This window comes from Salvelinus alpinus, chromosome 27 (genome assembly GCF_045679555.1).
Source record: "Salvelinus alpinus chromosome 27, SLU_Salpinus.1, whole genome shotgun sequence".
Classification (NCBI taxonomy): Eukaryota; Metazoa; Chordata; class Actinopteri; order Salmoniformes; family Salmonidae; genus Salvelinus; species Salvelinus alpinus.
The window spans coordinates 35563760-35578280 of NC_092112.1; the positions used below are offsets into that span (position 1 = coordinate 35563760).

At 41.0% G+C, this 14521-nt stretch overlaps 1 protein-coding gene across 9 annotated transcripts in view; it reads left to right on the forward strand.

Moving 5' to 3' along the window:
* The window catches only part of itpk1a (inositol-tetrakisphosphate 1-kinase a), a 69447-nt gene that overhangs the window by 24954 nt on the left and 29972 nt on the right, over positions 1-14521 (forward strand). For all 9 annotated transcript variants that reach the window (XM_071370447.1, XM_071370448.1, XM_071370446.1 and 6 more), the window contains one exon: positions 12496-12618. In XM_071370447.1, coding sequence (XP_071226548.1) covers positions 12496-12618 — 123 coding nt within the window. The remainder of the gene's footprint in view (positions 1-12495; positions 12619-14521) is intronic.

Here is a 14521-nt window from a genome sequence, read left to right on the forward strand (position 1 = left end):
ACTCAATGTATTGGATTTGAAGTATTACTTTTAGTGCCTTGTTGCAAACAGAATGCATGTTTTGGAATATTTTTATTTTGGACAGGCTTCCTTTTCGCTCTGTCAATTAGGTTCGTATTGTGGAGTAACTACAATGTTTTCTCCTATCACAGCCATTAAACTCTGTTTTAAAGTCACAATTGGCCTCATGGTGAAATCCCAGAGTGGTTTCCTTCTTCTCCGGCAACAGAGTTAGGAAGGACACTTGTATCTTTGTAGTGATACACCATCCAAAGTGTAATTAGTAACTTTACCATGCTCAAAGGTATATTCAATGTCTGCTTTTTTATTTATATTTAGGTTTACCATAGCAAAGGGGTTGAATACTTATTGACTCAAGACATTTCAGCTTTTTAATTTAACATTTAAAAAAACATTATTCCACTTTGACATTATGGGTTATTGTGTGTGTAGGCCAGTGACCGTCTCAATGTAATCCATTTTAAATTCAGTCTGTAACACAACTATGTGGAAAAGGTGTGAATACTTTCTGAAGGTGGTTGTATGGCCTAATTCACTTTTTTGAAGGCCTTTTTCATTGTCAATGTGGCCTCACTAACCTGGCAGTGGTGGAAAAATTCTTCAATTGTCATACTTGAGTAAAAATTAACTGTGATCGTTCCAGAGGGGACCGGTTCAAGAAAGGGTTAACAAAATCCTGCCTCAATACAGAGCACTTCACTTACAAACCAAAGATACTTTCCATAATCACCTAATTAAATGGTCTTTTGTGGCTAATCTTGGCTTTGGCTCGCTGCACCGGGAATCACTCATAAATTCTTCATTTAAGCTGTTCTTGGTCTTTCAATGTTCTGTCCTTTGTTCTATGTTCCTCCTTATTTCTTTGTCCGTTCCTTTCTCCATTCTCTTTTTTTTCTCATGCGTAATAGCCTCGTCCTTTGCCTTGCGCCGGTAATAAGGGATGCTTTCGGGGATTCCCGGAGTGTCCCCGCCCCTCTGACTCCATTTGGCCCCCAAACCTCTGGATGGTTCACAATACCCTAATAGAAAATTACTCTTGTGAAAGTCACTTTTTTACTTTTAAGTAGTATTTTACTGGTAATCTGGTTTAAAATGTTCTTAAGTACAGTGGTGGAAGAGTACTCCATTGACAGACTTGAGTAAAAGTACAAAGTAAATGCTACAAATTTATTTTATAGCCCTTCTTACATCAGCTGATATCGCAAAGTGCTGTACAGAAACCCAGCCTAAAACGACAAACAGCAAGCAAACCAGACTTTACACCACTAACCTGGGCACAGTGGCCAGGCAAAATGCCCCCTTCCTCTCCATTTCCTTTTCTACGTTGAATCTTCCCGCAGATTTTGCTGCTGCTGAACCAACCTGCTGAGGCAAGACCGAATAAGAGTGATGCGCTGAGCAAGCCCACGACAGTGGGTCGTGTAGGGTTGTGGGTCCTTGAGCGGAGCATGCAGAGGGGGGCCTCAATTTGAGAAATTATTAGTATTTATACACTACCATTCAAATGGTTGGACACTTACTCATTCAAGGGTTTAACTTTTTTTTTCTACATTGTTGAATAATAGTGAAAACAAACTATGAAATAACACGTGTTAAACAAATCGAAATATATTTTAGATTGTTCAAAGTAGCCACCCTTTGCCTTGATGACAGCTTTGGACACTCTTGGCATTCTCTCAACCAGCTTCATGAGCTAGTCACCTGGAATGCATTTCAATTAACAGGTGTGCCTTAAATACATTTGTGGCATTTCTTTCCTCAATGCGTTTGAGCCAATCAGTTGGGTTGAGACAAGGTAGGGTTGGTATACAGAAGGTGGCCCTATTTTGTAAAAGACCAAGTCCATATTAATGCAAGAACAGCTCAAATAAGCAAGCCAAACAACAGTCCATTACTTTAAGACGTGAAGTTCAGTCAATCCGGAAAATGCCGACCTGCTGCAAAGAAACCACTACTAAAGGACACCAATAAGAAAAGACTTGCATGGGCCAAGAAACACGAGCAATGGACATTAGACTGGAAATCCTGTCCTTTTGGTCTGATGAGTCCAAATGTGACATTTTCCGTTCCATCCGCTGTCTTTCTGAGACGCAGAGGTGGTGAACGGATGATCTCCGCATGTGTGGTTCCCACCGTGAAGCATGGCGGTATGAGTGTGTGGGGGTGCTTTGCTGGTGACACTGTCAGTGATGTATTTAGAATTCAAGGCACACTTAACCGACATGGCTACATTTACATTTTACATTTAAGTTATTTAGCAGACGCTCTTATCCAGAGCGACTTACAAATTGGAAAGTTCATACATATTCATCCGCATTCTGCAGCGATACGCCTCCCCATCTGGTTTGTGCTTAGTCCCACTATCATTTGTTTTTCAATAGGACAATAAATCCAACACACCCCAGGCTGTGTAATGGCTATTTGACCAAGAAGGAGAGTGATGGAGTGCTGCATGAGATGACCTGGCCTCAACCCAATTGAGATCGTTTGGGATGAGTTGGACCACAGAGTGAAGGAAAATCAGCCAACAAGTGCTCAGCATATGTGGGAACTCCTTCAAGACTGTTTGAAAAGCATTCCAGGTGACTACCTCATGAAGCTGGTTGAGAGAATGTGCAAAGCTGTCAAGGACAATGGTGGCTACTTTGAAGAATCTCAAATAATATATTTTGATTTAACACTTTTTTTGGGGGGGGGTTACTACATGATTCCATATGTGTTCATAGTTTTGATGTCTTCGCTATTATTCTACAATGTAGAAAATAGTAAAAATAATAAGTCTTGAATGAGTAGGTGTCAACTTTTGACTGGTACTGTATATGTTATTAGTATTTTTGTATTATGCCCAGCTCATGAGGCCCCTTGATGTGAGGCCGGTAAATGAGCTCAATGGAATACATTGTGCTTCGTCTGGAATTTAAAGCACGGTCTCAACACTTGCATCACAAGAAATAACTTGATTTTGGTGGGTGGATTTTTTTTGTACAATTGTAAAAAAAAAAATGTTTTTAGTTTAGTACAGTTGAAATGTTTACAAATTAGATGCATTGAATGAAAGCAACTTCCGAAAAGGAACACTTGGATTATAGGGATGTAAGTATAGGTGGGTGTAATCTAGAGCCAAGCGTTTAGATCTGCAATCGTGTGAGTATCCCTTTCTTTACACACTTGTTGAATTATGCAAGTGGACAACGGAAATTGAGGCAGTCTAGACGGCGCAGGTAGGCCTAGACCAAGCAGGTTTTTGGTGGTTGCAGCCCTGTGCATCCGCTTTATATTAATGTATGCAAATAAATCCAGCATATATGAAAATGAGGCACAGTTTTCTTGATTTTTATCACAAAGTATAAAAACTAATATACTAAAATGTATGAGTGCATTACAAGAAACTTGCATTTTACAATAAATGTAATACCCGAATTCTCACCATTACCTGAACTCCATTATTTGTCTGCCAGTACATTGTTTTATGTGCTGTAATTCAGTCAATATCTGATTAGATTAAAAACATTTAACAGCTGGAGTATTTTAATCCATTGTCCAACTGTTGCTTTTAAATTCACAATTTTGAGTGTTGCTACAGTAAAGCCAGCCCCAAATGTCTTGCAGATTATAGTTTGCGGAGTAAGTCTACGTATTTGAGATTCCTTATGTAATGAAAAGTGCTATATAAAATATTTTATTATTACTTTAAGTCAGGGTTCCCCAACTAGTAAGGATAACTGAGCTGGGATTGGGTCATTAATAAATCTTTGTTTCAATGCAGCCTTTTAATGCTGTGAAAGGATTCAGGAACCCAAATTATTTGGGTGGATCCCTTCCTCCTTTATGAAACGAGCTTTGTTTCCAGAAGGGATCAAAATTGTCAATCAATGTTACACCCATAGCTGCAATAGTCTCGTAGCCAGTTATGGAGGGCTAAAAGTCTGCTGAAATGTTCAATGCCACGATTTAGGGAGGGCACAGGGCCAGATATTATGGGGCGGTTGTTTGTGTCAAGCAGAGACCCAATAAAAAATATAAAAAAATTAATCCATTTTTTACCTTTTAACAAGGCAAGTCAGTGAAGAACAAATTCTTGTTTACAATGACGGCCTACCCCGGCCAAACCCGGATGACGCTGGGCCAATTGGGAGTCCCATAGGGTGGCGCACAATCACGGCCGGATGTGTTGAAGCTTGGAATCGAACCAGGGACGGTAGTGACGCCTCTTGCACTGAGATGCAGTGCCTTAGACCACTGCAGCTGTTCTGAGCTGCCCTTCATAGTTCATGTGAGATTCAATGTCATTATGATAGACTGTTTGCTGATGCAGTTTTAAAATATTTGGGGGCAGCTTATTGATGTCCTGTGCTCCTGGATAGCATAACGTTTTTGCTCCAGGGACTGAGTAATTTCTTACCATTTGAACTGCCCAATACGACGGCTGGAGAAGGGGATGGGGAAATCCGCCCATTCCTCCCACAATTTGTGGAACATTTCACAGGCCCACGAGAAGCAGGATAGCATTCGCCTGCTGCTCCCAGTGATAGGTCCAGACCTCCCAGAGCAGGCAGTACCCAGTCAGATCGGAGAGAGGGAAAGGAGTGGAATTCGACAACTAAGCTGCTGCTGGAGTCCGCGTAGTTGGACACAGGCAGTCCCAGCGACGAAGGCGCAGGTAGATCAGGCACCAGTGCGGCGAAGCTATTCCACATGTCAATCTGCTCAGAACGTCTAGCAGACACTCCAGTCCGCTTAGCAGCATGCCGTTGCCTTCGATTTCCACAACTTGTAACATTGTTCCAATCAGCGCTGGTTCCATCTTCTTGCTGTTCTCCGTCTACTCCACTACGCAATGGAGAAGCAGATGGAGGAGACTTCTTTGGTAGGCAAGTTCCGGTAGCACAGGCCATTCAGATAGGGACTGATGACAAGGTAGGGATACATCCATCAGGCCCGAGCGGTTTGTCGCCACGAGTTAAGAACGAGAGTTCCAGTTTGCGTTTTCCCCGTAAGTTAACACAGAATTTGCTTGCCAAGGATAGCCACCTCAAGCCTGTAATCCTCCGCAAGCAAACAATTCCCACATTGGAACTTCAGATCGTCAATATTTTCCCGGGCAAGAGCATAATAAACACTGCTTCTACAGCGCTGGAATGGTTCGTTAGCTATTCCAGGCGAAGCGGGTGCCATTGCAACCTGGCTAGCTAGTAGCAGGTGTTGACAAACACTTATAAACAAAAAATTAAACTTTGGAAAGGAGGTCGAGGCGCAGGAGGTAGCCGAGTTAATGACAGGTCATTTTAAAGCATTTACACCACCTGCCTTGTTCAAGATTCATTGGATTCCTATCTCCTTTTTTATAGTATCTTTGGCAACAGCACCATGCAATGCACTAAAGAGGCAGACACCTGGCCAGACCTCGTTTCCAAAGTTGTATTTTGTTCATAAGTGTTTGTCAACACCTGCTAGACCCTCTGTTAAATTACACATTTCTCGAGGTAGGAATTTCGCAAAAAGATGTTAAAAGGCTCATTCGAGAAAGCACCCTCCCGAGTTATGCCATCGAACAGAATTGAAATCTGAAATCATCTGTCATACATGTCAATCTAAAAGTCGTATTCCTGTTAACTTCCAGTGTAGTGAGAGCGACTTTATCACAGTGCTACGTCATACCAGACGGATTTCTGCCTGCTCGAATGCCAATAACAGATACACATGAACTGATCCAGGGAATCGATATAACATCAGAGATAATAACATTCAAAATGGGTGAACTTTTCTTTTTAAGGTTTATGTAATAGCTGATTACTCGTGAGTTATTGTGCCACGATCACGTCCCCTCTTTTTATCGCCTCTTCTCTTGAATTCCTTGGTCTTCATTATTACCATATCATTGCCTGAGCCACCTCCCCATTACTACAGACATGACCCTTCTTTATCAATGTTTTTGGGTGTAGGCAGATAAGATACAATGGGTGCATTGCAAATGGTGTGCTATTCCCCATGTAGTGCACTACTTATGACTAGGGCTATGGGCAAAAGTAGTGCACTATATAGAGACTAGGGTACCATTTTTGGATGCAATCTGTCTTATTTCAGTTGTTAACCAAGGGCTTGGGGATTGCGATTGAACAGCTAGAATTTGTTGTTCCAAAGGTTGTTCATGGATTGTGTTGACATCCTTTGCCTAGAGAGCAGTCCAACCTGTGACACATTCTTCTCTTTTGGGCAACGTTGTTTTCTTCCTGTCCAATTTAGGTCATTTCTGGATAATATTTGGGGGACCCCTTTTTGGGTCAAGAGCAACCCCCAGAAACATAAGTTCTGTGTAGTCAGTGTCTCAAACCAGTGTTGGTTATCGACCTGGCAGAAAGCATCGGAATCAGATTTGTTGAGCTGACACTTTGGATATTTCCACCAATGTCAGACTGAAGAATAGGGATTCAAAACAATAAAAAATGGTTAATCCCAACCTTGCATGCATACTATATCTACGATATGGAAGATATTGTTTTCTTTGGAATCCTCGATCTCCTTAGGCGGAGCAATGCCCTGCATTGACAAGTCCACCAATCTTGTTCGATACATACTTGATAAATCATCTCCTCTGCCATAAATATTACATGAGCTGGGAATATTAGACCTGGCTGGACATCCTCGCCAGAAGTAAGAATTTCTGTTGGAATTGAATTGGTCTATCTTTTCGAATGTCTGTTGGCAATGCCCCAAGACAATAAGGTTGCACTGTGATCTTGGACCTTGTTTGACAATAGAATAGATACTTTGTCAACTTTTCTACAGAAATTAATTGCTTTCACACACACACACACACACACACACACACACACACACACACACACACACACACACACACACAGGTCAACCCTGTTGAAGCAGGACTATTTTAAACACAGATGGTTTACTATGGTATGTGGGAGTTGGAACCAAACAGAATCGGAACCGGGAACAAAAGTGATCTATATGGTTCCGGAACAATCCCACAAAAAAATGCAACAAAGAGCCTATGCAAAGCTTTTCCATCTGTCAATCAAACTTCTTCCAGTGTCTGTCTGCTTGCTGAAAATCTTTGCCAGTGTGTAGGTTACCTACCTCTCCCCTGCCGAAGCATACAGTTGAAGTCGGAGGTTTACATACACCTTAGCCAAATGCATTTAAACTCATTTTTTCACTATTCCTGACATTTAATCCTAGTGCCCTGTCTTAGGTCAGTTAGGATCACCACTTTATTTTAAGAATGTCATATGTCAGAATAATAGTGTAGAGATTTTCTTTCATCACATTCCCAGTGGGTCAGAAGATTACGTACACTCAATTAGTATTTGGTAGCATTGCCTTTAAATTGTGTAACTTGGGTCAAATGTTTCGGGTAGCCTTCCACAAGCTTTCCACATTAAGTTGGGTGAATTTTGGCCCATTCCTCCTGACAGAGCTGCTGTAACAGTCAGGTTTGTAGGCATCCTTGCTCGCACACGCTTTTTCAGTTCTGACCACACATTTTCTATAGTTTTGAGGTCAGGGTTTTGTGATGGCCATTCCAATACCTTGACTTTGTTGTCCTTAAGCCATTTTGCCAGATGTTGCTTCAATAAATCCACAATTTTCCTGCCTCATGATGCCATCTATTTTGTGAAGTGCACCAGGCCGTCCTGCAGCAAAGCACCCCCACAACATGATGGTGCAACCCCCGTGCTTCACGGTTGGGATGCTGTTCTTCGGCTTGCAAGCCTCCCCCTTTTACCTCCAAACAGAACGATGGTCATGATGGGCTAACAGTTCTATTTTTGTTTCATCAGACCAGAGGACATTTCTCCAATAAAGTAAGATCTTTGTCCCCATGTGCAGTTGCAAACAGTAATCTGGCTTTTTTATGGCAGTTTTGGAGCAGTGGCTTCTTCCTTGCTGAGCGGCCTTTCAGGTTATGTCGATATAGGACTATTTTTACTGTGGATATAGATACTTTTGTACCTGTATCCTCCAGCATCTTCAAGGTCCTTAGCTGCTGTTCTGGGATTGATTTGCACTTTTCGCACAAGTACGTTCATCTCTAGGAGACAGAACGCATCTCCTTCCTGAGCGGTATGACGGCTGCGTGGTCCCATGGTGTTTATACTTGTGTACTATTGTTTGTACAGATGAACGTGGTACCTTCAGGCATTTAGAAATTGCTCCCAAGGATGAATCAAACTTGTGGAGGTCTACAGTTTTTTTTTTTTTTTCTGATGTCTTGGCTGATTTCTTTTGATTTTCCCATGATGTTAAGCAAAGAGGCACTTCAAGAGTTTGAAGGTAGGCCTTGAAATACATCCACAGGTACACCTCCAATTCACTCAAATGATGTCAATTAGCCTATCAGAAGATTCTAAAGCCATGACATAATTTTCTGGAATTTTCCAAGCTGTTTAAAGGCACAGCCAACTTAGCGTATGTAAACTTCTGACCCACTGGAATTGTGATACAGTGAAATAATCTGTCTGTAAACAATTGTTGGAAAAATGACTTGTCATGCACAAAGTAGATGTCCTAACCGACTTGCCAAAACTATAGTTTGTTAACAAGAAATTTGCGGAGTGGTTGGAAAACGAGTTTTAAGGACTCCAACTTAAGTGTATGTAAACTTCCGCAGACGCTCGGTCACGGGTGAGCAGTATGGGTGAAATTATTGAATAACGTATGTGTATATTTCTTCTTCAGCGCACGCAACATGATGGTCTAGTTTGGGTGTACAGTGCCTTTAGAAAGTATTTATACCCCTTGACTTATTCCACATTTTGTTACAGCCTGAATTCAAAATGGGTAAAATTAGTATTTTTGCTAATTTATTGAAAATGGAATGCGAAAAGTATTCAAACCCCTGAGTCTGTTAGAATCACCTTTTTGCAGCCTTACCTCCTTACTTCATTTGCACATGCTGTATACAGATTTTTCTATTGTGTTATTGACTGTACGTTTGTTTATCCCATGTTTAACTCTGTGTTTTTGTCACACTGCTCTGCTTAATCTTGTACACTAATAGTTGTACTAGTTCCCATACTGACAGACACCTCGTTAAGTTCGCTGATGACACTGCCTTGATCAGCCTGTTGCATGATGACGAGGAACATCATGGCCCGGTCCTAGATGACTTTGTAGAGTGGTGTGAGGAATCACACTTGGTCCTCAATACTAACAAGACCAAAGAGATGTGCATAGACTTCAGGAAGAGAACACCACCTACCTCTGCAACATCTATCAGAGGCCAGAATATAGAAATTGTAGAGGAATATAAATATCTGGGTGTCTTTTTGGACAGTAAGCTTCAGTGGAGTAAATGTACAGACCAGATCTACAAAAAGAGCCAACAGAGACTGTACTTTCTAAAAAAGTTGGGTTCTTTTAATATAGACTGTACTATATTGACTCTGTTTTACAAATCCTTTATTGAGAGTATTTTAACTTTTTGTGTTTGTTGGTTTGGCAATGCCACTGTCAGTCAGAGAAACATGCTGAGAAGGATTATTACCACAGCAAGCAAGGTACTTGGAGTCAAACAGACAGGCCTGGATGAGATTTTTAAGGTCAGGGCCCTCCGTAAGGCTCACAAAATCATTTTAGACCCAAGTCACCCCCTGTACCTGGACTTTGAATTACTCCCCTCTGGGCGCAGGTATAGGGCACCCCTCAGCAGGAAAAATAGAACGAGACAATAATTTGTGCCAGGTGTGATATCCCTTTTAAATAGCTCGGGCAAATGTTCCCATTGACCCCGTAAGGCCAGCAGGCTAGTCTTTTCTTCTTTTTAAATTTTAAATTAATTTTTTTTTTTTTTTTTTTTTTTTATTGGTGCGTGACTGTTATTGAAAGTTGTATTGTCAATCTTGTTTTGTATTTAACGCCACTTTAAATGTGTACATGACACTGCAACAACATTTCCCCATGGGGACAATAAAGTAAGTAAGTAAGTAATCCTGGCCAGGTCGCAGTTGTAAATGAGAACTTGTTCTCAACTGGCCTACCTGATTAAATAAAGATAAAATAAATAAATACAGCTGTGAGTCATACTGAGTAAGTCTAAGCGCTTTACACACCTGGATTGTAGGACATTTGTACAGTCTTTAAAAGTTATTCAAGCTCTCATGTTGGTTGTAGATGGCTATTTTCAAGTCTTGCCATAGATTTTAAGTCAAAACTGTAGCTAGGCCACTCAGGAACATTCAATGTCGTCTTGGTAAGCAACTCCAGTGTAGATTTGTACTTGTGTTTTAGGTTATTGTCCTGCTGAAAGGTGAATTTGTGTCCCAGTGTCTGTTAGAAAGCAGACAACCAGGTTTTCCTCCTAGAATTTTGCCTCTGCTTAGCTCATTCTGGGTTTTTTTTTAAATAAAAAAAACAACTGCCCAGTACTTACCGATTTACAAGCATATCCACAACATGATGCAGCCACCACTATGCTAGAAAATGTGAGGAGTGGTACTCAGTAATGTTTTATTGGATTTGGCCCAAACGTAACACTTTGTATTCAGGACAAAATCTTAATTGCTTTGCCACATTTTTATATAGTACAGTATTACTTTAGTGCCTTGTTGCAAACAGGATGCATGTTTTGGAATATTTGTATTCTGTACAGGCTTCCTTTTCACTCTGTCAATTAGGTTAGTTTTCTCCTAAGGATGGATCAACAACATTGTATTTACGCCACAATACTATCACAGCCATTAAACTAACTGTTTTTAAGTTGCTTTGGACTTGTGGTGAAATCCTGAGTGCTTTTCTTCCGTTAAGGCAACTGAGTTAGGGAAGACGCTTGTATCTTTGTAGTGACTTGGTGTAGTGATACACCATCCAAAGTGTAATTTAATAACCTCACCATCCTCAAAGGGATATTCAATGTCTGCTTTTTGTTTTTGTTTTACCCATCTACCAATAGGTGCCTTTGCGAGGCATTGGGGAAAATCTCCATGGTCTTTGGTTGAATCTGTGTTTTGAAATTCACTGCTCGACTGAAGGACCTTACACTTATCTGTATGTGTAGGGTATAGAGATGAGGTAGTCATTCAAATCATATTAAACACTAGTATTGCACACAGTGAGTCCCTGCAACTTATTATCTGACTTGTTAAGCACATTTTTATTCCGGAACTTATTTAGGCTTGCCATAACGGGGTTGCATATTTGACACGACATTTGTTTTTAATTAATTTATAACCGTTTCAAAAAACATAATTCCACTTTTACATCATGGGATGTGTAGACCAGTGAACAAAAAAATCTAAATTTAATCAATTTTAAATTGCTGCAACACAACAAAATCTGTAAAAGTCAAGGGGTGTGAACTTTCTGGAAAGATGTTGGCTTTGCTAATGCACACATTCCCCTCCAATTGCTCAGTGCGGTTTACAAACCTGATCAATTGGAAGATGCACAGTGCTGGCGGCTACAAATGGTGGCTTTCATGTTCCTAAGAGCCTTTGCCAAAAGGAGTTCTGTACACAAACCCACTCTCTGCGGTCTCACTTAGGACACAATGAGGAATGACTGTCTTGGCTCTGAGGTGAAATTTCCCGTAGGTACCAATCTAGGATCATCTTTGCTTCCCCAATCCTAACCATTCGTGGGGGGAAATGCAAAACTGACCCAAGATCAGCGTCTAGGGACAACTTTTTACCCTACACCTTCAACTTACATGATGAGTTCCCAAGCTGAACTCATCAGCCAGCCTCTCTCTGCCTGCCTTCTCATGATTATGTTTTCTTAAATCAGCCGAGAAGAAGGCTCTGATCCTGCCGCTAGAACATTTCCAGACTGTGCGTCCCAAACAGCACCCTATTCCATATTTAGTTCACTACTTTTGACCACGGCCCATAAAGTAGTGCACTTTATAAGGAATAGGGTGCCATTTTGGATGCAGACATCCTCTCCCTGATTAAACTAGAGCCTTGTAGGGAACAGGCCCCAGAGGCCTCCCAAATAAAATGTTCCCCCTCAATTTCATCCCACGACTTGGTAGGTCTGTTTCTGCTCCTTTATTTGGTGCCAGCGCTGGACCGTTGACCATATGACCGGGTCCCTACTCCTTACATAATGTCTCCCAAATGACAGGACCTTGGTCAAAAGTAGTGCACTATATAGGGAATAGTGTCATTTGGGAAGCAGACAATGTTCCTTGCTGCTTTTTTCTTCTCCCAGCTGTTGTTACCAGAACTAGTCTGTAAAGCCCATATGGTCGTATCGTTTTTGGCGAGAGAGGGGGGGAAATGGAGGCTTTGAACGGGCCTAATTTTAGCAAAAACAAAGTCTTTGACCTGTTGGGTCAAACCCCAAAGGATTGGCCTAAGTGTGGTCATCACCCATAGGCCTCATCAAAGGTAGTGCATTATATAGGGTGCATTTGGAACAGACCCCATATATTATCAACTAATAAAACAAGGTGTCTTGATTTTTATCTTGCCTAACTTCTGAGCACTCTTTCTCCCTCTCACTCCCTGTGTGCAGCTGGATCTGAGTCGGCCCCTGGAGGAGCAGGGCCCTCTGGATGTCATCATCCACAAGCTGGCGGACCTCATTCTGGCAGACCAGAATGACACGCAGGCCCTGCTATTGGTGCAGAGTGTCCAGGTAAGCCAATCGGCACCGCTAAAACATTGTACGGGTGGATCACAAGCTCTTCACCTAATGGGGGAAGTTGTTCTTTGACAGGTGCAGCCATTTCTTTGAGGGCTAGGGGTCTGTAGGTACTGTAGGATGTTTCTCTTTGAGGGGTATGTCTTTGGTGATTACATCCTTCTGTAATTTTGCTCTGAGATTTTGGTGAACGCTTGTGGTGTTCCTGGATATAAATGTGATAATGAAATATGATTTATTTTATTGATCATCTGCAGGAGCTCTCCTAATCATGACTTAATCCATTCTTATTCAACTACAGGTAACTGTCAAAATAATGGAAACCCTTGAGTAAATGAGGAATACAAAGTATATTGAAAGCCGGTGCTTCCACATAGTGTGGTTCCTGAGTTAATTTATCAATTAACATACCATCATGCTTCAGGTGATAAAAAAAGCTGGACAGGCCATTTATTCTGGCCATTATTTTGGCTACCATGGCTATGCCCCCATAGAATGCCAATGCACCCATCCACAGGGCATGAGTGGTCACTGAATGGGTTGATACGCATGAAAACAATGTCGGTCACCAGAGCACAACCCAATTTATGGGAGATTCTGGAGCGTCACCTGAGACGGCGTTTTCCACCACCAGAACGCATCCCTCCAATAGAGCTCCAGACACTTGTAGGCTCTATGCCAAAGTGCATTGAAGCTGTTCTGGCTCGTGGTGGCCCAATGCCCAATGAAGAAACTGTTGGTGTTTCCTTTATTTTGGCAGTTACCTTTTTATATTCTTACAGGGGCCAGATTTGAAAGGTTATTTACAGGGGTACAGACATTTTCTACCTGTGATTTACAATGGGTGAAAGTAGATTTTAGAATTTCTCCTCGTATAGAACCTATGTATGAAATGGTTTTTTTATGGGCCTAATGGTAAATATGAGTAATTTAACTGTAAAAAATATTACCTTTTTAATGTGGCATGAACATGTATTCATCTGATTTGTCAAACAAATCCCTTCAAAAAGTAGGCTACCTGCAATCTAAAATAATTCCAGCATCTAAAACTGTGCACCCTCTATTTGATGAATGGAAAGAGATCTATTAAAATACCAAAAAGTTGAATGGCATTATGAAACTGTCATTAGACACACCTGAATTGATTGATTGCATCCATCGTTTCGCTCTGCTTTGAGACAAGTATGGGGTCTTGAGAAATCAATATGTCAGATTTTTGGATATTGGTTAGGCTACAATTAGGCTGTGTAAATGTTAGCTGAGGTGAGTGCTGCTAATGATCATCTTGACTAGTTGTCTCATTTATTAGCACTGATCAGATCATTTTGCCAGCATGTTATGTAGCTTAACAAGTGGATTATATGCTAATCAATGTCATTTTGTTTCAGTGACTCTGTCTGTATATTTCTGTCTGGGCAAATACTTGGAGGTGGTATAGCTCATCTATTAAGTTGCTCATCTATCAGAAACATTAGTATGCAACAGTGTAGCCTAAATCAAGTGCAGGCCTATTATTTTACTCAATAGCGTATAGGCAGCTCCAAAAGCCCACAGAGGTTGTGAAAAATGAACACGAGTCGAATGCTTTTGAAAATATAGAATCGATTGGTATTATTTTCTATCGGTATCATGATGAAGATACTCAATGTGAGACCCTATGCCTGCTCCCTAACAAAGCAGGGTGAAGGTAGGAAAGAGGTGAATGTGGATCAAAAGCTGATCACGGTAGTATGTCTTGTCTGTTTTAATGAACAAAATAACTATTGATTTCCATACAGGCTGCACGGACCAGTAACATAATTCAACTCAAAATATACCTTTCTCTTCTTTTGAAAATAGGACCTGCCTAAATAAATGTAATAATGGAAATATTTTTGATGGTGTATATTCTCTATGG